General features: G+C 44.2%; 2 protein-coding genes across 2 annotated transcripts in view; one reads left to right on the top strand and one right to left on the bottom strand.

Annotated features, from left to right (window-relative positions):
- Nucleotides 1-313: 313 nt before the first annotated feature.
- On the top strand, nt 314-5,939 carry LOC137314000 (probable G-protein coupled receptor 139). The gene is made up of 3 exons (XM_067979688.1): nt 314-383; nt 2,534-3,417; nt 5,919-5,939. The coding sequence occupies exons 1-3, from the start codon at nt 314-316 to the stop codon at nt 5,937-5,939; spliced, it is 975 nt and encodes a 324-aa protein (XP_067835789.1).
- A 12,587-nt stretch (nt 5,940-18,526) lies between these two features.
- Nucleotides 18,527-23,167, bottom strand: part of LOC137314023 (NACHT, LRR and PYD domains-containing protein 3-like) — a 32,268-nt gene continuing 27,627 nt past the window's right edge. The window contains exons 7-11 of the mRNA XM_067979716.1: nt 20,065-20,151; nt 19,760-19,930; nt 19,432-19,602; nt 18,857-19,024; nt 18,527-18,684 (exon numbers count right to left, since the gene is read on the bottom strand). Of these exons, the coding sequence (XP_067835817.1) occupies nt 18,597-18,684; nt 18,857-19,024; nt 19,432-19,602; nt 19,760-19,930; nt 20,065-20,151 (685 nt within the window). The 3' untranslated portion in view covers nt 18,527-18,596. The remainder of the gene's footprint in view (nt 18,685-18,856; nt 19,025-19,431; nt 19,603-19,759; nt 19,931-20,064; nt 20,152-23,167) is intronic.

Genomic DNA, 23,167 nt, shown 5'->3' on the forward strand with positions numbered 1-23,167 from the left:
AATGGAGCCGTTTATTATTGTTGGATCAGTCCTGAATGAAAACAGGTTTAAACTTTATTCCTGAGAGAGGTCTGATTGAGTAATAACCTGGACTTTGAGATGTTTGTGATGTTTGTGTTTTACAGCGGAGTCAAAGCTGCTGATATAATGTGTTTGTTAAACTGACTGTAACTAATAGCAATGGTCAGGAGTATAACCGTGTCAGTGGAGACTTATCCCCTGTATAAATCAGGGCTTGTTGGAATGGAGCAGCTCAGAGTGCCTGCTGGAGTTGTGGTTTCCAGGGTAACAGAAGCCAGTGCTTCTCACAGAAATGGGATATTCAGTAATCAGTCAGATAATACTAATTTATTATCCAGTTCTTGCAGCAATTGGAGTTCCGGGTAAGCCGTTATTTCATCTGTTAATGGTGTAAATCGGTGTTAACTCTGCTGCTGTCCTTGGCAAATTGTTTTTTGTCCCTACATATTTTACACAGTCACTTGTTCTGTTCTATTGGTTGAATGATGGAATGTGTTAAGTCTCTGCTCTTTCGGTATTGAGGCGCTGCATTATATCTGTCATGAATTTGTCTATCCAACACTGGCATTGTTACTGCATTATTCTCTGTACTGAATGTATTGGGCTAAGAGTTGGTATCAGACCATCAGGAGATGATAACAGTTTCTTGTTGTGGAACTAACCTGTCCTGGAATATGTTTTCATCAATGTGTTTTCAGTGATTGATAATGAGACAGCTCACGGTCTCAGTGTTACAAGGAGGCAGCGGAATGTCCTCCCTCCTCAATAACATGCTTCAGTTTAACTGGGATTTCAATGTATTTATTGGTGATCACTGTTATGAAATATTATTTCATTATGTGTGTATCTGACGCCGCTTCAGATGTCTGGTTACTGAACTGAGTTTTCTGCTGACTCTTTCACATCTCCTTCTCTGCTTCACTGTGGAAGAATTCACTGACTGTCACTGGACTTCACTGTAAAATGAAATGTTTTGATGTTTTGTGGTCTCAATTTGCACTGTCCCTGTTGGAATCAGCAGCCCTTCTATATACCTGTAGTTTATAAGTATGATGTTGGCGTTTTGTAAATTGATGAATCCCGCCATCTATCCCTATACCCTACAATTACTGGAGAAGGAATCTCAATTATTGTGAGATCTGCCTGGGAGAGGGATTCGATTCTGTTCATTCCATGATTTGTGGATGAAGTGAACAGTGTAGGTGAACAGGTGGAGACTTGGATGATCTGTAGAAATATTAAACTATTCCACAGAGGCTTCACTATTTAACAAACTAAGATTGCGAATCGGAGATTGAAACACGGGGCTGGTGAACAGAATGCAGACACAGGATGATAGGATTTAATCGGATATGAAAATGGACTTGAGATAGGGAGTAGAGTGAGTGAAAGAGAGGGCGACTGAGAGGGAAAGCGAGAGGCTGTGGTGTGAATAATTCATCAGAATGAACTGCTGAAAATTCCAGTGCAATTAAACATTGAAAATGTGATTTGAAGGTGTTATTATGATGTGGTCAGTTTGGGTGAGTTTTTATTGTGGGACTCGCTCCTCATGTTCATATCCCTGTCAGGTCCTTAGTCTGTTTATGTGAATTTTCCTTGTTTTCCAACTTAACACTAAATACAATTAAAATTTGCTAAAAAAAATATAATCAGAAATGTCTTGATTGTAATGAATTGTTCGGATACAGTACGTTAAAGTTAAGTGAATTCAATAAACAACGAGGTTGATTTAATTAATACTTTTTAATTTAATTTCAAATGAATTACAAAGTAAATTTATTGTACACATTTTATAACTACACAGGTTCCCTGACACCAATAACTGTTGAATGTATTAGATGGATTGTGTTAGTGGGACCCATAGATTAGATTTCCTCTCACACTCTGCTGCAGTCTCTCCCTGTGAATCCCAGCCTCTCCTCCCACTGCATTGAATCCTCTGTCTCCTCATCCGTTGCTTCAGTTTGTCCACTTTCCCAAATCTCCTGCTCCTGACTCCCCTCCAGCTCCTACATGTCCTTTTCCTTGTCCCCCTCCCAATCTCACTCACTGGCTCGGGCTCCAGCTGCCTTTCCCATTTAGTGCCAGCCCCTGTCGGATCAATTATCCCAGAAAAATAAACCAGCTGCACCTTCCCCTGTCCCCTCACATTCCCCACCCTTCCCTCTCTTTCCCCGTCCGTCTGGAACCCAAATCCGGCTTTTATCCGCTGGATTCCCGGTGTGTAAAACCCCTTCTCCCTTCCCCACCGGCACTGCGCCCTCACTCAGTCCTTCCAGTGGATCCAGTGCTCACTTTATTCACTTTCTATATCCATCTCCCAATTCATTATTGATCATTGTGTTTAAAAACATCTCTCTGCCTGAAAGCGCTGCCCAGGTCAATCAATCACTTTCCACGCCTTGATGCAGCAACAAAGCTGGAAATTTCACCCCAGAGCCTCTCAAAATGCTGCTTTGACTCCAGGTCTGATCAGTAATTTCTCTGATTCCTTTTCTCTCTCTTACAGTTAACTTGGTGGCGATTGTGATCCTGTCCCGAGGAAAGTGCGGTCTCTCCAAATGTATCAGTGTCTACCTGGTGGGAATGGCAGCGGGCGATCTCCTGGTCGTTATCACTGATCCGATATTGAGCAAAATTAATGTGCTCTATCTCCCATGGTCATTCCTGGATATTACTCCCCTGTGTAGTTTTATTCTCTCTATGACTGAAGCAGCCACAGTGGTTTCCGTCTGGCTCACAGTTGCTTTCACCTTTGATCGATTTGTGGCCATTTGTTGTGAGAAGCTGAAAACTAAATATTGCACCGAGAGAACGGCGGCTGTGGTTCTGGGAACAGTGAGTGTGCTGGGCTGTTCAGAGAGTCTTCCCTGGTACTTTATATATGAACCTAGATTTATAATTGATAATGTTCCCTGGGATTGTGAGATTAAACCGAGCTTCCTTACTTCCCCCGCATGGGCCGCATTTGAGATGTTGCACCTCATTTTAACCCCTTGTGTCCCGTTCTGTCTGATTTTGCTGCTCAATGTCCTGACGGTCAGGCGTATTTTAGTGTCCAGTCGAGTCCGCAGGGGACTCCGGGGCCGCAGCAATGGAGAGAATCAGAGTGATCCAGAGATGGAGAACCGAAAGAAATCCATCATTTTACTCTTCAGTATCTCGGGCAGTTTTATACTGTTGTGGCTGACACGGGTTGTGTTTTCCATTTATGTACGAATTGTGGACATTCGGTCTTATTACTCCTTCACTGACCCTGGTTATATCACAGAACAAACAGCGAGGATGCTGCAGCTTCTCAGTTCCTGCACAAACACGTGTATTTATGTCCTGACGCAAACTAAATTCAGAGAGGAGCTGAAGAACGCGGTGAAATACCCATTCAATCTAATTGTTAAATTCGTGAAATCATAGAAAGAGCTGAAGGGTTTCAAGCACTGGAACTAAATCCCATTTCATACTCCATCCCCTACACTTCCCAGGGGATGGAAAGTACATTTTATATTAGCCACACAGAGACATTAAATGATCTGAAATATGCTTCTGATATTATATTTTATTGAAATTCTGATCTATTGAGGCAGGATTTATTCTGCAGGCAACACGTGCATTTTTGTGCAAAATGATGTCACAAGTATCTCAGCTGGACTTCATCTAAATGGCCGTACATCAAAATTTGCAAAGTTGGGAGTCAAAGGAGCTGCTGTGGGACTGATCAGAATGGGTGCATTCCAAATAAATGGAGAGGGGGTGAGAGAGGGTGAGAGATAGAGGGAGGGAGAGAGTGAGCGAGAGAGAGAAAGCCACAATGATTCACGAAGAGGGAAAGGGTGAGAGACTGAGACAGGGAGCGATAAAGAGAGGGAAAGAGAGAGGGGGGGATAGAGTGACAGAGAAAAGGGAGAAAAACACAGACATAGAGAGTGAGAGCGAGAAAGAGAAAGAGGGGCAGAGAGCGACACAGGGAGCGGGTGAGAGAGAGATAGAGAGAGAAATAGAGAAAAAGAGAGAGGTAGTGGGACAAAGGCAGAGAGAAAGAGAGAAAGATGGACAGAGAGACAGAGGGATAGAGAGAGAGAGAGAGAGACAGAAGGAGAGAAAGATGGAGAGAGGAGGGAACACAGAGAAAAAACAAAGGGACAAAAGAAATATCATGATTAAATAGCGCAGAAAATTAAAACAGGTTCACATAAAAGGGATAGGGTGTGAGTGGGAGAGAGATAGAAACAAAGAGAGGTAGAGACAGAGTTACACAGAGAATGAGATAAATAATGAGAGTTTGTAAGACAGGAGAGAAATAGAAAGAGAGAAAGAAGGAGTAAAAGAAAGCATATATTAATATATATACATACATATATATATATATATATATATATAATGAGAGCGAGCAAACAGACATGGATGGAACGAGAGAGAGAGACTGACAAAGAAGTGCAAAGTGATGGGAGTAGAAGTGGAAATAACAAGATAGAAAAACAGACAGAAAATAAATAGGGACAAACGACATAAACAGAGAATAGACACAATGAAAGTTGGACAAACATATAAAGTGACAGCAGGGTAGGGGCAGGAGTGAGACTAGAACACAGAAAACATTAAATAACCAAACAAACTGTGTAATCAGCCTGGAGTGTGTGAGAGTGCTGACCAGCAGAACAGCAGCAGATGAAGCAGGTTAGAAAGTTCATGTTTGTTCTGGGGTAACACTCTTCTGCATTTAATTTTGACATTTCTCAAGGTGATGCCTGGAGGCTGCACAATAAAGTCACTCAGCCTTGTGTCCCTGACCCTGACCATTACTTACTGCAGGGGTTTCCCAGCTGCTCTATGTCGTAAACATTCATCTATTGAACGAAAGCCTGAGACGAAATCGACTTCAGCATGTCTGAAGGAAAAGGACTGTTCAAAGGTGGAAGGGCTGTTTAAAGGATTGTTAATAACACATTGTAAATGATCACACAGCAGAGGATAGATCACCGTAGCAAAAAGAACGATTCCAGGAGGGCTAGAGGTAGTTGAACAATCTGCCGACTTAACTAGGTTACGTTGTGGACAATGAGAGAAAACAAGTGAAGTGTCAATCTATCGTGGGTTGTATTTGTAGGAAACTATCGTTGAGAAGCCACCGTCCAAGAGGTGTGATCCGGTGTTAAAAATCTCTTTAAAAGCTGTGCAGAAGTTGAGTGTGGAGAGACACAGATCCACCACGACTGCTCCAAACTCACCTTTCACTTCCTGGCAGCACCACCTCACCTGGAATCTTAATGACTGCTCGCTACCTCCCAGCTTGATGCCTCGATGCTGGTTTACAGATTGCCTATGAAGCCGATGACCTGGATACAAGAGAAAGCCACGCTACACTGCAACATCATCCATCAAAATACCTGGAATTTTCCCGCATGCTTCAACCAACCATGAGGATATAACTTCCTGTATGGGCTTATTCCAAGATAGACATTTGATTTCCAAACGGTTTTGCATTTTCGGAATTCACAATGTGTTGTTTTATTGTGGTTAAAGCAATTCTAAATCGGGCATAAACCCAAAGTGTTGTTTAAATTCAAATGTCAATTTTTATAGTGTATTAATAATCATTGTTCTCTTTATGAAGCCCTGGTCTGTGCTTGAAATTTCTTTCGGAAAAAAGAGCACATTAAGTTTATTATAAAATTAAACATTGTGGAGACAAAAGTCATTGCCCCAAATTAAAGTGGAAAATCACTTTGCACCTTTTTGCTCCTCCATCTGTACCATGTGTAACTTTCCCAGTGAGTTGCTGGATTCTCTGATAAATCACAATGTACTCTTAACCCGTCTGCTGTGTTATTAAAGTGGACGGGGTCTCGCTGCACTCTCCTGCTCTGTTAATGTTACAAATACTGTTATTGTTTCAGATTAAAGAAAAATATGAATAATGGAGAAATAAACAAAATCCCAGATTAGACTACATTCAGATTGAGTCCAATTTTATTCTGATTTATTTAATAGAAGCTAGAATTGCATTCGCTACACAAAACGGTTAATTGGACCTTTCCTCCCAATGTCTGGTCTTTCCTTCTCGTTAACCATTACGTCAGAATAATCAAGTATTAGTCAATTTCTTTTTGCAGAAGTTCACATTTTGGTGTTTAATCCCTCACTGCACCGCCATATTTCTGTTAAACACCAGCTAGTGCCAGTCTCACTCAGTTTGTATCTATAACTATAGTGCAACAGTGATTTAACAGGACCAGCAAATTAACTCTTTCCGTCTCTCTCACCATAACAAGCTCTACCTTGCCCCTCAGTAAGATGGATGCCTTACTGTTGGCCTTTTTGTTTCAAGATCAGGGCGGCAATTTTGTTTAAGTTTCATGGCGGTCAATTTGTTTGACATTGCCCCCTTGCCCGCCGGTAAGTTGACTGCCTTGCCCCTCAGTAAGATGGCCGCCTTGCAAATCAGTAAGATGTCCAGCTTGCCCCTCTGTAAGATTGCTGCCTTACTGGCTGCCATTTTGTTTCAGGTTTATGGCGTTGAAGTTGTTTTGTTCATAATTTCATATTTTCATAGCAGTTACGGCACAAGAGGCGGCCATTCAGCCCACTGTGCCTATACCAGCTCTTTGAAAGGGCTATCCAATTAGTCCTTTTATTAATCCACACTTGTCCAAGTGGGTATTAATTTTGTCCCTGATTACTTTTTTCTAAAAGCGTCCCCACCACCGAGGTTAAACTGACTGGCCTGTAGTTGATGGGTTTATCTTTAAAGCCTTTTTTTGAACAAGGCTGTAACATTTGCAATTCTCCAGTCGTCTTGCACCATTTCCGTATCTAAGGATGATTGGAAGATTATGGCCATTACCTGAGCAATTTCCACCCTTAGTTCCCTCAGCAACCTGGGATGCATCCCATCTGGACCGGGTGACTTATCTACTTTAAGCACAGCCAGCCTTTCTAGTACCTCCTTTTTATCAATTTTTAGCCCTTCCATGAACTCAACTACCTCCCTTTTTACTGTGAGTTTGGCAGCAACTTCTTCCTTGTGAAAGACAGATGCAAAGTACTCATTTAGTGCCTCAGCCATGCCCTCTGCAGCCATGCATACATCACCTTTTTAGTTCCTAATCGGACCCACCCCTCTTCTTGCTTTCCATTGTTAATTATATGCCTGTCGAAAACTTTTGGATTACCTTTTTGTTCGCCTATTCTCATACTCTCTCTTTGCCCCTCTTATTTCCTTTTTCACTTCTCCTCTGAGATTTCTATATTCAGCCTGGTTCTCACTTGTATTATCAACCTGATATCTGTCATACGCCCCCTTTCTCTGCTTCATCTTACTCTCTGTCTCTTTCGTCATCCAGGGAGATCTGGCTTTGGTTGACCTACCTTTCCCACTCGTAGCAATGTACCTAGACTGTACCCGAACCAACTCCTCTTTAAAGGCCACCCATTGTTTGATTACAGTTTTGCCTGCCAATCTTTGATTCCAATTTTCCCGGGCCAGATCCGATCTCAACCCACTGAAATTGTCACTCCTGCAATTAAGTATTTAGATTGCTCCTTGCCCTTCTCCATAACCAGTCGAAACCTCATGATACTATGATCATTGTTCCCTACATATTCCCCCATTGAAACTTGCTCTGCTTGACCCACCTCAGTTCCCAGAACAGCGGAACGGGAAGCCTTAGTAATCAGGAATCATAGAATCATAGAATCATAGAAGTTACAACATGGAAACAGGCCCTTCGGCCCAACATGTCCATGTCGCCCAGTTTATACCACTAAGCTAGTCCCAATTGCCTGCACTTGGCCCATATCCCTCTATACCCATCTTACCCATGTAACTGTCCAAATGCTTTTTAAAAGACAAAATTGTACCCGCCTCTACTACTGCCTCTGGCAGCTCGTTCCAGACACTCAACACCCTTTGAGTGAAAAAATTGCCCCTCTGGACCCTTTTGTATCTCTCCCCTCTCACCTTAAATCTATGCCCCCTCGTTATAGACTCCCCTACCTTTGGGAAAATATTTTGACTATCGACCTTATCTATGCCCCTCATTATTTTATAGACTTCTATAAGATCACCCCTTAACCTCCTACTCTCCAGGGAAAAAAGTCCCAGTCTGTCTAACCTCTCCCTGTAAGTCAAACCATCAAGTCCCAGTAGCATCCTAGTAAATCTTTTCTGCACTCTTTCTAGTTTAATAATATCCTTTCTATAATAGGGTGACCAGAACTGTACACAGTACTCCAAGTGTGGCCTCACCAATGCCCTGTACAACTTCAACAAGACATCCCAACTCCTGCATTCAATGTTCTGACCAATGAAACCAAGCATGCCGAATGCCTTCTTCACCACCCCATCCACCTGTGACTCCACTTTCAAGGAGCTATGAATCTGTACTCCTAGATCTCTTTGTTCTATAACTCTCCCCAACGACCTACCATTAACGGAGTAGGTCCTGGCCCGATTCGATCTACCAAAATGCTTCACCTCACATTTATCTAAATTAAACTCCATCTGCCATTCATCGGCCCACTGGCCCAATTGATCAAGATCCCGTTGCAATCCTAGATAACCTTCTTCACTGTCCACAATGCCACCAATCTTGGTGTCATCTGCAAACTTACTAACCATGCCTCCTAAATTCTCATCCAAATCATTAATATAAATAACAAATAACAGCGGACCCAGCACCGATCCCTGAGGCACACCGCTGGACACAAGCATCCAGTTTGAAAAACAACCCTCTACAACCACCCTCTGTCTTCTGTCGTCAAGCCAATTTTGTATCCAATTGGCTACCTCACCTTTGATCCCATGAGATTTAACCTTATGTAACAACCTACCATGCGGTGCCTTGTCAAATGCTTTGCTGAAGTCCATGTAGACCACGTCTACTGCACAGCCCTCATCTATCTTCTCGGTTACCCCTTCAAAAAACTCAATCAAATTCGTGAGACATGATTTTCCTCTCACAAAACCATGCTGACTGTTCCTAATTAGTCCCTGCCTCTCCAAATACCTGTAGATCCTGTCCCTCAGAATACCCTGTAACAACTTACCCACTACAGATGTCAGGCTCACTGGTCTGTAGTTCCCAGGCTTTTCCCTGCCGCCCTTCTTAAACAAAGGCACAACATTTGCTCCCCTCCAATCTTCAGGCACCTCACCTGTAGCGGTGGATGATTCAAATATCTCTGCTCGGGGACCCGCAATTTCCTCCGTAACCTCCCATAACGTCCTGGGATACATTTCATCAGGTCCCGGAGATTTATCTACCTTGATGCGCGTTAAGACTTCCAGCACCTCCCTCTCTGTAATATGTACACTCCTCAAGACATCACTATTTATTTCCCCAAGTTCCCTAACATCCATGCTTTTCTCAACCGTAAATACCGATGTGAAATATTCATTCAGGATCTCACCCATTTCTCGTGGTTCCGCACATAGATGACCTTGTTGATCCTTAAGAGGCCCTACTATCTCCCTGGTTACCCTTTTGCCCTTTATGTATTTGTAGAAGCTCTTTGGATTCACCTTTGCCTGATCTGCCAAAGCAATCTCACATCCCCTTTTTGCCCGCCTGATTTCTCTCTTAACTCTACTCCGGCAATCTCTATACTTTTCAAGGGATCCACTTGATCCCAGCTGCCTATGCATGTCATATGCCTCCTTCTTCTTTTTGACTAGTGCCTCAATCTCCCGAGTCATCCAAGGTTCCCTACTTCTACCAGCCTTGCCCTTCACTTTATAAGGAATGTGCTTACCCTGAACCCTGGTTAACACACTTTTGAAAGCCTCCCACTTACCAGACGTCCCTTTGCCTGCCAACAGACTCTCCCAATCAACTTCTGAAAGTTCCTGTCTAATACCATCAAAATTGGCCTTTCCCCAATTTAGAATTTTAACTTTTGGGCCAGACCTATCCTTCTCCAAAGCTATCTTAAAACTAATGGAATTATGATCACTTGTCCCAAAGTGATCCCTCACTAACACTTCTGTCACCTGCCCTTCCTTATTTCCCAAGAGGAGGTCAAGTTTTGCCCCCTCTTTAGTCGGGCCATCCACATACTGAATGAGAAATTCCTCCTGAATACACTCAACAAATTTCTCTCCATCCAAGCCCCTAATGCTATGGCTGTCCCAGTCAATGTCGAATGAAGCTGAGAAGAGGCTGAGCTTGCGGAAAAATCACCGCGCGCTTAGGTTCTACGCTGGCCGAGCAGATGCAGGACGCCCCGTCCAGCTGGACCATCACCCACCACCTGTCCCAGGTGGAGAAGTCCCTGCGGAGGAACCCCTTTGACCACAAAGCCCTCTGACAGTGGTCGGCACGGAACGTTCTGGGCGTCCTGCAGGTAAAGGAGGGAATGGGTCCGAACGGGCAGTTCCTGGACCAGACGGCCGATGCCATTTGGCAGAACGTCTCATCGCCGGAACTGACCAGCAGGCACCGGGATGTGGCCTGGATGGTGGTGAGAAGGTCCTTCCAATGCAGTCCTTACAACATGCACGGAATCTCAGCACCACCGTGTGCTGGCCTCGAGGTTGCAGCATGGTGACACCGTCATCCACCTGCTGATAGACTGTCCATTCACGCGGGTGTTGTGGAAAGAGATGCGTTGGTACCTGTCCCGGCTCATCCCCAACATCTTGGTAACACAGGACGCTGTGCTCTCCGGGCTGTTCCCTGGGACACACACCGAGACAGATATCAACTGCTGCTGGAAGACCATCAATTCAGTTAAAGAGGCCCTTTGGTCCACCCGAAACGTGCTGACCTTCCATCTAAAGGAGCTGTCGACGACCGAGTGTTGCTGACTGGCACACTCCAAAGTCCAGGACTACGTGCTGCGGGACGCACTGAAGCGAGGTGCGACCTACGCAAAGGCGTTATGGGGAAAGGGAACCGTGGAAAGCCATCCCACCTTGTATTGGTCACCATGTATTATAAAATATGTACTGCGGTTGAATTATAATATTGGGATCATATTTTGTACGATCTGTTTTGTATTATTTTGAATTATATTGCTTTGAAATTGTGCACAAAATCAAGGAATTTATGCTAAACCTTTATAAAATGCTGGTAAGGACTCAGCGGGAATATTTTGTCCAATTCTGGGTACCACACCTTTGGAAAGATGTCAAGGCCTTAGAGATGGTGCAGAAGAGATTTACCAGAACGGTACCAAGGATGGGGGATTTCAGTCATGTAGAAAGTCTGGAGAAGTTGGGGTTGTTCTCCTTAGAGTCGAGAAGGTTAAGGTGAGATTTACCAAAATGATACCAGGGATGAAGGACTTCAGATATCTGGAGAGATTAGAGAAGCTGGGGCTGTTCTCCTTAGAACAGAAAAGGTTAAGGGGAGATTTGATGGAGGTGTTCAAAATCATGAAAGATTTTGACAGAGTAAATAAGGAGAAACTGTTTCCAGTGGCAGAAGGGTCTCTAACCGGAGGACACAGGTATAAGGTGATCGGTAGAAGAGCCAGAGGGGACAAGAGGAAACATTTATTTACGCAGCGAGTTGTTATGATCTGGAATGCACTGCCTGAAAGGGCGGTGGAAGCAGATTCAATCGAAACTATCAAAAGGGAATTGGATAAATATTTGAAGGGATAAAATGTACAGAGCTATGAGGAAAGAGCAGGGGAATGGGACTTACTGGATAGCTCCTTCAAAGAGGCGGCATGATGGGCAGAATAGCCTCCTTCTCTGCTTTACCTACGATGATACGATGATACCACACCCCTAGCTATACCCTTTCGTGTTGCCCATGTTTAGATCATAGGTGCACAGTTCCATTTTGCTGAGTCTTAAATAGAGAGGGATGGTGTTAGACTGCAGGTACAGGTTGAGACGAGTGAAGCAGGGATTGTAGAGTCGAGTTATACTGCAGGCTCTGCATTGCCCTCCAGTCAGTGATAATTTCTAGCAGGGATTCTCAATACAGGAATTGCAGTCAGTAATTCTCTCAACATTTTTAATATACAACAAACAATTTGATTCGAATGAGTTTGCAGGATCCTGTTAAATAAAACGGATACCTTTACTGCAATAAACTGTGGCCCGTCACATTGAGTGCCCATTGTGGCAGTAACTTAGATACCTATGTGTTAGGCTACTACACCCTCACCATTTGCCTGTACCTGTGCCAGCGGCCCCCACACTGAATGTTGCCTTGGCAGTTTCAGGTTTCCTGTCTGACTAGTGTGGGATTATGTGAGTGAGAAGCTGGGCTTCGCTTTCATCAATTGTTGGGGAAAAGTTTGTTTTTTTTTTAAAAGAGAAAATTTGAATTATTTCATGAGTGCAGACAGGCTTCTGAGTCGTAACACGATAATATTAGTGTCTAAACCTCTCTGGTCTTTTTGCTGTCTGGGATAGAAGAAACTTTTGCACTTGAAGTGCCGCAAGCTACAAAGCCACGGGCCAAGAGATGTGAAGTGGGATTAGGCTGGAGGGCTCTTTTTCGGCTGGCACAAACAGGATGGGCCGAATATCTTCCTTCTGTGCTGTAAATTTCCATGATTCAGCCCTTTCTCTGTGCGGTTTGTAAACAGTGGCAGATCTCCCATGTTGATGGGCAGAGTGAGTCTGAGAAAACGCTGATTTTAATTACAGCCAACGCCATGCTGTGTAACACGCCATGTGGTCCAGCAAAGTAATCCCGTGTGACAAAATGAAGCAATGTTGTCGAAGATTTAGCCTGGTATTGGCTTCTTTAAGGGACTTACTGGATAGCTCGTTCAAATGAGTACATAAGGAGTACGTGGTACATAAGGCATTAGAAACTAGCTTCACACAGAAATAATGTCCCAGGTTAATTTAATACACGCACTGCACCAATTACCAACTTGTTGCCGGGCAGTTGCCGGGGGGACGAGTCAAACATTTGATTCAGATACAAACGTCCGGGGTCATTTCTCCTCGTACAGTTTTGATTGTCAGCTTCTTTTGAATTAAACAGACCATTGCTTAAAATGACTGCCTCCCAGTCACTGTTTTGAAGGCATTTATCAGCCTGTCTTTTTCAAACTGGTGAGTTCCATAGTTTGTGAGAGAAAGACAACAAAGAACCAGGATGTTCAAAAGTTCGGTCACAGTTCGTATAGTATTTGTGAATTATTTATTATTTTCTTTTCCAATAAGGAACTGGTTGAGCTTTACAGTAAAACTGTTGTCTTACTGCTACTATTTGTTTATTCTCTTATTGTTTCATCAATTTGTTTGGCAGTTAAAGTCTAAAACAAGGTCTAGTGTAGTGTGAATCTGTCACCCTCTGGAGAGCAGGCACTATTAGGCACTGGATAGAACGAGTGGCTGAGATAATCTGAAGGGGTTTCACTGTTCATTACCTGGAGCCCTTCAAGTGTTACACTGATATCAGGACAAGTGGAAACACTGAGACATTGGGAGTGAACCCTCACCTATCAGAAGAGCTGCTTTTTCAAGCTTTGAAATACAGCTGACTTTAAATCAGCAAAATTTCACTTTATCAAAGTAGGCAAAAAGGCAACTATCTCTGAACTGTCGCCACTATCTGAAAAACACAGACATTTTATATTGATCTTGTTCAAACTGTAAAAAATAAAAATCAATTGTAATCTCTTTAAAATAACGATCTGATTTAAAGCATTCTCCAACCAAAGAAAAGCACGAAGCATTCCCAGAACATTGAGAGAGTATATGAGTCGGTAAATGGAGTTCAATGTGGGGAAATGTGAGGTCATCCACTTCTGAGTTTTCTAAATGGTGAGGAGCTCGGAACTGTGGAGGAGCAGACAGATTTAGGGGTCCAAGTAAAGAAATCATTAAAAGCTAGTGGACAGTTATAAAAATAATTAACAAGGCTAATACAATGTCGGCTTTTATTTCAAGAGGGCTGAAATATCAAGGGGTGGGGTTAATACGAAATTTCAAAACGCAGATTGATAGATTTTTGTTCGGCAAGGGTATGAAGGATTACGGAAACAAGGCGGGTAGATGGAGTTAAGATACAGATCAGCCATGATCTAATTGAATGGCGGAACGGGTTCAAGGAGCTTAATGGTCTACTCCTGTTCCTATGTCACAGGCTTGGGGGGCTGAATGGCGTCCAGTTCCTGTATAACATGCTCGAGGGGCTGACTGGCCTCCACCAGTTCCTGTGCAACAGGCTTGAGGGGCTGAATCACATTCAGTTCCTGTATAACAGGCTTCAGGGGCTGAATCACCTCCCCCTGTTCCTGTGAAACAGGCTCGAGGGACTTAATGGCCTTCAGTTCCCGGAGAATGTATCGCCTTCCCCTGTTCCTACTTAACAGGTTTGAGGGGCTGATTGGCCTCCAGTTCCGCTGTAACGGGCTCGAGGCGCTGAATGGCCTTCAGTTCCCGGATAACAGGCTTGAAGTGCTGAATGGACTTCTCCTGTTGCTATATGATAGGCTTGATGGGTTGATTGGCCTCCATTTCGTGCATAACAATCTCGGAGGACTGAATGGCCTCCTCATGTTCCGATATAACAGGCTCGAGGGGCTGAATGGCCTCCTTCTGTTTCTGTCGAACAGCCTTGAGGAACTAGTCGCTATTTCGTCCAAGATCGCCGCCATACATGCGGCCATATTGTCCAAGGTCGCCGCCGTACTAATATTTGATATATATATATATATATAAATATATATATTATAAATACAAGTTGTCGTTGTTGTGGTAGAGGTCTAAACATAAAGACTGCCAATCTGGGATCACTCTGAGGTGAATGGGTGCAATCTGGGATCACTCTGGGTTGACTCAGCGCAATCTGGGATCCCTGGGTGCACTCTGGGATCACTCTGGTGTGACTGGGTTTACTCTGGTCTCAGTTTAGGATACCTTGGTGCACCATGGGTTACCCTGGGGTGACTGGGTGCACTGTGGGATCCCTGTGTGAAATTTGGGATCACTCTGGGGTGACTGGATGCAGTCTGGGATACCTGGATGCACTCTGGGATCACTCTGGGGTGCATGGGTGTACTCTGCGATCCCAGGGAGCACTCCGGGATCAGACTGAGGTGATTCGGTGCCATCTGGAGCCACTGTGGGGTCACTGGGACATTCCGGGGTCACTGTGGGATCACTGGGGACAATCTGAGCGGTACTTGCTGCCATTTTGTCCAAGATTCCTGCCATACTTGCCGTCATGCTGGCCTTGTGTAAATACACATATATATTATATATATATATATATATGTGAAATATATATAATAAATACAAGTTGTTGTTATAGTAATTGCTGGGGTGGTGGTCTAAATATAAAGACTGCTACTCTGGGATCAATTTGGGGTGACTGGGTGCAGACTGGAATCCCTGGGCGCGGTTCGGGATCACATTGGGGTGACTGGGTGATCTCTCGGATCCCTGGGTCAACTGTGGGATCACTCAGGTGAGACTGATTGCACTCTGGGATCCCTGTGTGAACTCAGAGATCACTCTAGGGTGACTGGGTGCACTCTGGGGTCACTGGGGGTTACTGGGACATTCTGGGGTCACTGTGGGATCCTGATAAACTGTGATGGCTACCCAACTTGCAGACATTTTGTCCAAGATGGCCGCCGTGCTTGCCGCCATTTTATCCAAGATGGCCAACGAGCTTGCCGCCATTTTGTCCAAGATGGCCATCGTGCTTGCCGCCATTTTATTCAAGATGTCTGGCATTCTCGCCGCCATTTTGCCGCCGTTTTGTCGAAGATGGCTGCCGTACTTGCCGCCATGCTGGCCGTGACTAAATACGCATATATTATATTTATTATAAATAGTTGTTGTTGTTGTTTGTTGTTGTGGTGGTGGTCTAAATATAAAGACTGACACTCTGGAATCACTCAGGGGTGACTGGCTGCACCCTGGGATACCTGGGTGCACTCTGGGATCACTCTGGGTGACTGGGTACACTCTGGATTCCGTGTGGGGGTCACTGGGACATTCTGTGGTCACTGTGGTATCACTGGGGACACTGCGCGGTATTTTCCTCCATTTCGACCAAGATTGCCGCTGGACTTGCAGCCATTTTGTCGAAGAGGGCAGCCCCACTTGCCGCCATTTTGTCCGAGAGGGCCACGGTACGAATACATGTTGTTGTTGTAGTAATGGCAGTTGTTGTGGTGGTCTAAATATAAAGACTGCCACTCTGGGATCAATCTGGGGAGAACAATGTCTCTCCCAGAGGCGACAAATCGAGGCCTCCCAAAGAGGGGACTGACCGAGGCCTGATTCAAAAGCTGCACCCAAACAGGGCCCCCGTGAGTTCGCTCTGTTCACTGCCCTGGGGTTTAATTTCCTCTCTGGGCCCTGGTTTTGGGTCTCGGTTTAACATGTTCCTGTTCGATTGTGACCGTTGTGATTTAACCAGGTTAAAGACTGAGGTTAAAGGCGCCCGGCCTGCAATGTTATACAAACATGGTAACTCAGTGCGAGACAAACAGGGGCCGAGAGGAGATTAACGTCTGAAACGTGAAACCCTGTACGAGCTTCGACGGTTTGTTATAATTTCAAAATGATGCTCAAAGCAGCCATTTGAGGGGTTTTGATGGAGTAAATGAGGAGAAACTGATTCCAGTGGCAGGGGATCAGTAACCAAAGGACGCAGATTCAAAATAATTGTCAAAAGAGCCAGAGGTGACATGAGGAAGGATTATTTTTCTACAGCGAGTGGTTATGATCTGAAATTAACTGCCTGAAAGGGAGGTGGAAGCAGAATGACCAGTAACTTTCAAAATGAAATTGGATAAATACTTGAAAAGGATCAAATTTTTCGGTTTGGGGAAAGGAGTGGGACCAACTGCAAAGAGCCTGCACAGGCACGAAGGGCCGAATGGCCTGCTTCAGTGATAGATCATTCTGTGATATTGCTGACTGGTTCTTGGTGGCCATTTGGAACAGGTGCATGGCAGTCATTTTGCGTTGCATTGCAGCCATTTTATGTCGCATGTCAGGTGCCCATTTTGTAGAGTACCAGCTGAGCTCCACACAATTTGTGTAAATTGCATATCCAGCCCCCCACCACGGGTAAGGCCCAGCCGGTTCAATAGACGGACTGGTCAAATCTACTATACCAGTTGGGGGATGTGTGATGTACTTTCCAGGAAAAATTATTCAATATTTTAAAATACGAAAACAAGTAATTTTACTTAAAATAATGAGGAGACCAGGCCGGAGCTGAAGTAAACGGTGGAGTTTTATTCACACAGCATATGTACAACACATTACAATTATATTGCGCCTTTATGGTAATAAAACTTCGCAAGGTGCTTCACAGGAGCAATCAGACATAATTTGACACTGAGCCACATCAGGAAATATCAGGGCAGGTGGTCAAAAGCTTGGTCAAAGAGGGAGGTTTTCAGGAGCATCTGAAAGGAGGAGAGAGATGGAGAGAGGCGGAGAGGTTTAGGGAGTGAACTCCAGAGCTTCGGGCCTCGGCAGCTGAAGGCACGGTACACAGGGACACGTTCCAGATTCTGACTCGTCACTGGGAGAGGCACCTAGCAGTACCGAAATAAATTATCAGTGTCCTAATGCAGCCCAGACTGAGCCCCACTCTGGGCCCTTCCTGTCTGTACATTGACCCAGTGTCCCGCTGCAGCCCAGACTGAGCCCCACCCTGGGCCCTTCCTGTCTGGACATTGACCCAGTGTCTCACTGCAGCCCAGACTGAGCCACACCCTGGGCCCTTCCTGGCTGCACATTGACCCAGTGTCCCACTGCAGCCCAGACTGAGCCCCACCCTGGGCCCTTCCTGTCTGTACATTGACCAAGTGTCCAACTGCAGCCCAGACTGAGCCCCCCTGGGCCCTTCCTGTCTGTACATTGACCAAGTGTCCAACTGCAGCCCAGACTGAGCCCCCCTGGGCCCTTCCTGTCTGTACATTGAACCAGTGTCCCACTGCAGCCCAGACTGAGCCCCACCCTGGGCCCTTCCTGTCTGTCCATTGACCCAGTGTCCCACTGCAGCCCAGACTAAGCCCCATACTGGGCCCTTCCTGTCTGTACATTGACCCAGTGTCCCACTGCAGCCCAGACTGAGCCCCATACTGGGCCCTTCCTGTCTGTACATTGACCCAGTGTCCCACTGCAGCCCAGACAGAGCCCCACTCTGGGCCCTTCCTGTCTGTACATTGACCCAGTGTCCCATTGGGGACCATCCAGCCCCGGATATCCGGCAGAATCAGCGCTGGGGGACCGGGTGACTGAGTCTCGTGACCCTGTCGCTGGGCCTCTGACGTCACAATGGGAGACGACGCTCGCTCAGCTCGAGCTGGAAACCGTTAAAGGGCCGTTCGGATTCAAACCTGGAGCGCGGCCGGTTAAAGGGGAGGGACAGAGAATCGGCCAAAAATGTTCATATACTGAGACCAGTAATGGTTATAAATTGAAATGTTCATATAATGAGACCAGGAATGGTTATAAATTGATATGTTCATATAATGAGACCAGGAATGGTTATAGATTGAAACGTTCAAAGAATGAGACCAGGAATGGTTATAAATTGAAATGTTCATATAATGAGACCAGGAATGGTTATAAATTGAAATGTTCATATAATGAGACCAGGAATGGTTATAAATTGAAATGTTCACACTCCCACTCTCAGTCCGGGTCTGGATTCCCACAGTGACTTCAGCTGATTCTTTCCTTTTGGACTGAACTGATTCTCCCTCAGCCTGAAACAGATTAAAGATTAAACAGGAAATAAACAGTTTGAACAACAGTGTAAATAACAGGGAGACTGGGGTTAATATTTCAATAATAATTACAGACAAATATTACCCATAAAAGGGACTGAATCCCATTGATACTTTATTTATTACATTAAACATTATCACAAACACTCACCCGATCCACTCCAGACTCCTGCAGGTCAGTATGAGGGAACGGAGAGCGGGGACAGACCGGTCTGTGAAGGTGTTTGATCTCAGGATCAGAACCGTCAGTGACCGGAATGAACTGAGAGCAGAGACAAGATCCTGGGTACAAGAATCTGTGAGACCGACATCATCCAGACTGGGGATCAGGGAGAGAGAAATAACACGAATCAGGGTAAATCCCCAGTGTTTATTAATAACACTATTACTGATACTAATGATAATATACAGTGTTTATTAATAACATCCTTACTGTTACTAATAATAATATACAGTGTTTATTAATAACAGTCTTATTGCTACTGATAATAATATACAGTTTTTATTGATGACACTATTACTGATACTAATAATAATGTACAGTGTTTATTAATAACACTATTACTGATATTAATATTAATGTACAGTGTTCATTAATAACTCTATTACTGATACTAATAATTATGCACAGTGTTTATTTATAACACTGTTACTGATACGAATAATAATGTTCAGTGTTAGACATCCAGTTATTATAAACACAATCTCACACAGTCTGATACTTACCCCAGTGTCTGTATTTTACAGTCCGGGTTCCTCAGAGCCGCAGACAGTAGTTTCACTCCTGAATCTCCCAATTTATTATTACCCAGTTTCAGAACCGTGAGTGACGGGTTTGTACTGAGAGCGGAGGAGAGATCACTGGTACAAGAATCTGTGAGATGGTTACCCCATAACCTTATCGGAGAGAGAGACAGAGAAAGGAACAGAGATAACAGGAATCAGAGTAAGTTCCCAGTATGTATTTGTATTATTATTACATATACTGACATTTTTACACCGTGTTCAGACATCCAGTTATTATAAACACAATCTCACACAGTCTGATACTTACTCCAGTTTCTGTATTTTACATTCTGGGTTCCTCAGAGCCGCAGACAATAGTTTCACTCCTGAATCTCCCAGTATATTATTACTCAGGTTCAGATCCGTCAGTGACCGGTTTGTAGTGAGAGCGGAGACGAGATGCTTGGTACAAGAAGCTGTGAGATTGTTAGCCCAGAGACTGGTGATCAAATTGAGAGAAATAACAATTAATCCCCAATGTTTATTAATAACACTACTACTGATACTAATAATAATATTCAGTGTTCATCATCCAGTTATTATAAACACAATCTCACACAGTCTAATACTTACCAAAGTTTCTGTATTTTGCAGTCCGGGTTCCTCAGAGCCGCAGACAGTAGTTTCACTCCTGAATCTCGCAGTTTATTTCTCCCCAGTCTAAACACAAACAGAAAGAGAGTGAGAAACAAACTGAATTCAATTCCCGATCTGACACAATTTTTCTCGCTGATATTACAGGAAACACTGAAAAATCTTCATGAAATTAATAACCAGATTTCCCTGTCACTGACAATGAATCTCACACATCCAACGCACCATAGATTCAGGGACTGTCACTAAATGTATTTATTAAATAAAGTGCTGTCTGTGTAAAGCCTTAAAATGTCCCTCAGTCCGGTTTCATTCCCTAATGTTCCGAATTACCCTTCTGATGGTCAATGACCGGTTCCATCATGTTTGGGGAAACTTGTCTCATTTCTGCGGCTCCCGACATAGAAATAAAGAAACATAGAAAATAGGAGCAGGAGTAGGCTATTCGGCCCTTCGAGCCTGCTCCGCAATTTAATTTGATCATGGTTGATCCTCTATCTCAATACCATATTCCCGCTACCTGCCCTTACCCCTTGATGCCTTTTGTGTCTGGAAATCAATCCAGCTCCTTCTTAAATATATTCAGTGAGTTGGTCTCCACAGCCTTCTGTGGTAGAGAATTCCACAGGTTCACCACCCTCTGAGTGAAGACATTTCTCCTCATCTCAGTCCTAAATGTCCTACCCCGTATCCTGAGACTGTGCCTCCTCGTTCTGGACGCGTCCCCCCAGCGAGGGGAAACATCATCCCTGCATCAAATCTATCTAGCACTGTCAGAATTTTACATGTTTCAATGAGATCTCCTCTGATACTTCTAAACTCGACTGAATACAGGCCGTGTCGACCCAATCTCTCCTCAGACGACAGTCCTGCCAGCCCAGGAATCAGTCTGGTGAGCCTTCGCTGCACCCCCTCTATGGCAAGTATGACCATTCTGAGGTAAGGAGACCAAAACTGCACACAATACTTCAGATGTGGTCTCACCAAGGCACTGTATAACTGCAGTGAGACATCCTTGCTCATGTATTCAAACCCTCCTGCAATGAAGGCCAACCTACCATTTGCCTTCCTAACTGCTTGCTGCACCTGCATGTTTGCTTTCAGTGACTGATGTGCAAGAACACCCATGTCCCTTTGTACATCAACATTTCCCAATCTATCACCATTTAAATAATACTATGCCTTTCTGGTTTTCCTTCTCAAGTGGATAACTTCACATTAATCCACATTGTCCTGCATCTGCCATGTATTTGCCCACTCAATCAACTTGTCTAAATCGCCTTGGAGCCTTTTTGCATCCTCCTCACAATTCACGATCCCACCTCGATTTGTGTCGTCAGCAAACTTGGAAATATTACATTTGGTTCCCTCATCCAAATCATTGATACATATTGTGAATAGCTGGGGCCCAAGCACTGATCCCTGTGGTAACCCACTAATCACTACCTGCCATCCCGAGAAAGACCAATTTATACCTACTCTCTGCTTCCTGTCTGTTCACCATTTTTTAATCCATGCCAGTATATTACCCCCCAACCCCATGTGCGTTAATTTTGCACACTAACCTCTTATGTGGGACTTTATCAAAGGCCTTGTGAAAAGCCAAATAAACCATATCTACTGCTTCTCCCTTATCTATTCTACCAGTTACATCCTCAAAAACCTCCAGTCGGCTTGTCAAACATGATTTCCCTTTCATAAATCCATGTTTACTTTGTCTAATGCCGTTGATATTTTCTAAGTGTCCTGTTATCACATCCTTTATAATAGACTCCAGCATTTTCCCTACTACTGATGTTAGGCTAACCGGTCTGTTCCCTGTTTACTCTCTCCCTCCTTTTTTAAATAGTGGGGTTACATTTGCCACCCTCCAATCTGAAAGAACTGTTCCATAATCTATAGAATTTCAGAAAATGACACCTAATGCATCCACTATTTCCATGGCTACCTCGTTAATACTCTGGGATGCAGATTATTAGGCCCTGGGGCTTTATCGGCTTTCAGTCCCATTAATTTCTCCAGCACTATTTTTTTACTAATGCTAATTCCCTTTAATTCCTCCTTCTCACTAGTTCCTTCGATCCCTAGCAATTCGGGGAAGTTAGTTGTGTCCTCTTCCGAGAAGATAGAATCAAATTGTTTGTTTAATTGATTTGCCATTTCCTTGTACCCCATTTTAAATTCTCCCGTTTCTGAATGTAAGGGACCTACATTTGTCTTCACTCATCTTTTTCTTTTTACATACTTGTAGAGGCTTTTATAGCCCACTTTGATATTCCTTGAAAGTTTACTCTCGTAATCTATTTTTCCCCTGCAGCAACTCGCCAAGGCTTCTCCGACAGCACCTCCCAAACCCGCGACCCCTACCACCTAGAAGGACAAGAGCAGCAGGCACATGGGAACAACACCACCTGCACGTTCCCCTCCAAGTCACATACCATCCCGACTTGGAAATATATCGCCGTTCCTTCATTGTCGCTGGGTCAAAATCCTGGAACTCCCTTCCTAACAGCACAGTGGGAGAACCATCACCACACGGACTGCAGCTGTTCAAGACGGCGGCTCACCACCACCTTCTCGAGTGCAATTAGGGATGGGCAATAAATTTTGGCCTCGCCAGCGACGCCCACATCCCGTGAACGAATAAAAAAAAATCGCGTGGTGCTTTTTTGTTGAATTCTAAACTTCTCCCAATCTCCAGGCTTGCTACTTTTTCTGGCAACTTTATATGACTCCTCGATGGACCTAATACTATCCTTATTTTCTTATTTTCGCCATGGTTGGGCCGCTTTGCCTTTTGTGTTCTTGCACCAGAAAGGAATGTATAATTGTTGCAACTCATGCATTAATTCCTAAAATGTTAGCAATTGCCCATCCACCATCATGCCTTTTAATGAAAATTCCCAATCTATCATAGCCAACTCACTCCTCATACTTTCGTAGTTTCCTTTGTTTAGATTTAGGACCCTATTTTCGGGTTGGACGTATTCACTTCCCATCTTAATGAAGAATTCTATAAGGTTAAGATCACTCTTCCGTAAAGGACCCCGCACAACAAGATTGTTAATTAACCCCTTCTCAT

The sequence above is a fragment of the Heptranchias perlo genome, unplaced genomic scaffold, assembly GCF_035084215.1.
Source record: "Heptranchias perlo isolate sHepPer1 unplaced genomic scaffold, sHepPer1.hap1 HAP1_SCAFFOLD_50, whole genome shotgun sequence".
Lineage (NCBI taxonomy): Eukaryota > Metazoa > Chordata > Chondrichthyes > Hexanchiformes > Hexanchidae > Heptranchias > Heptranchias perlo.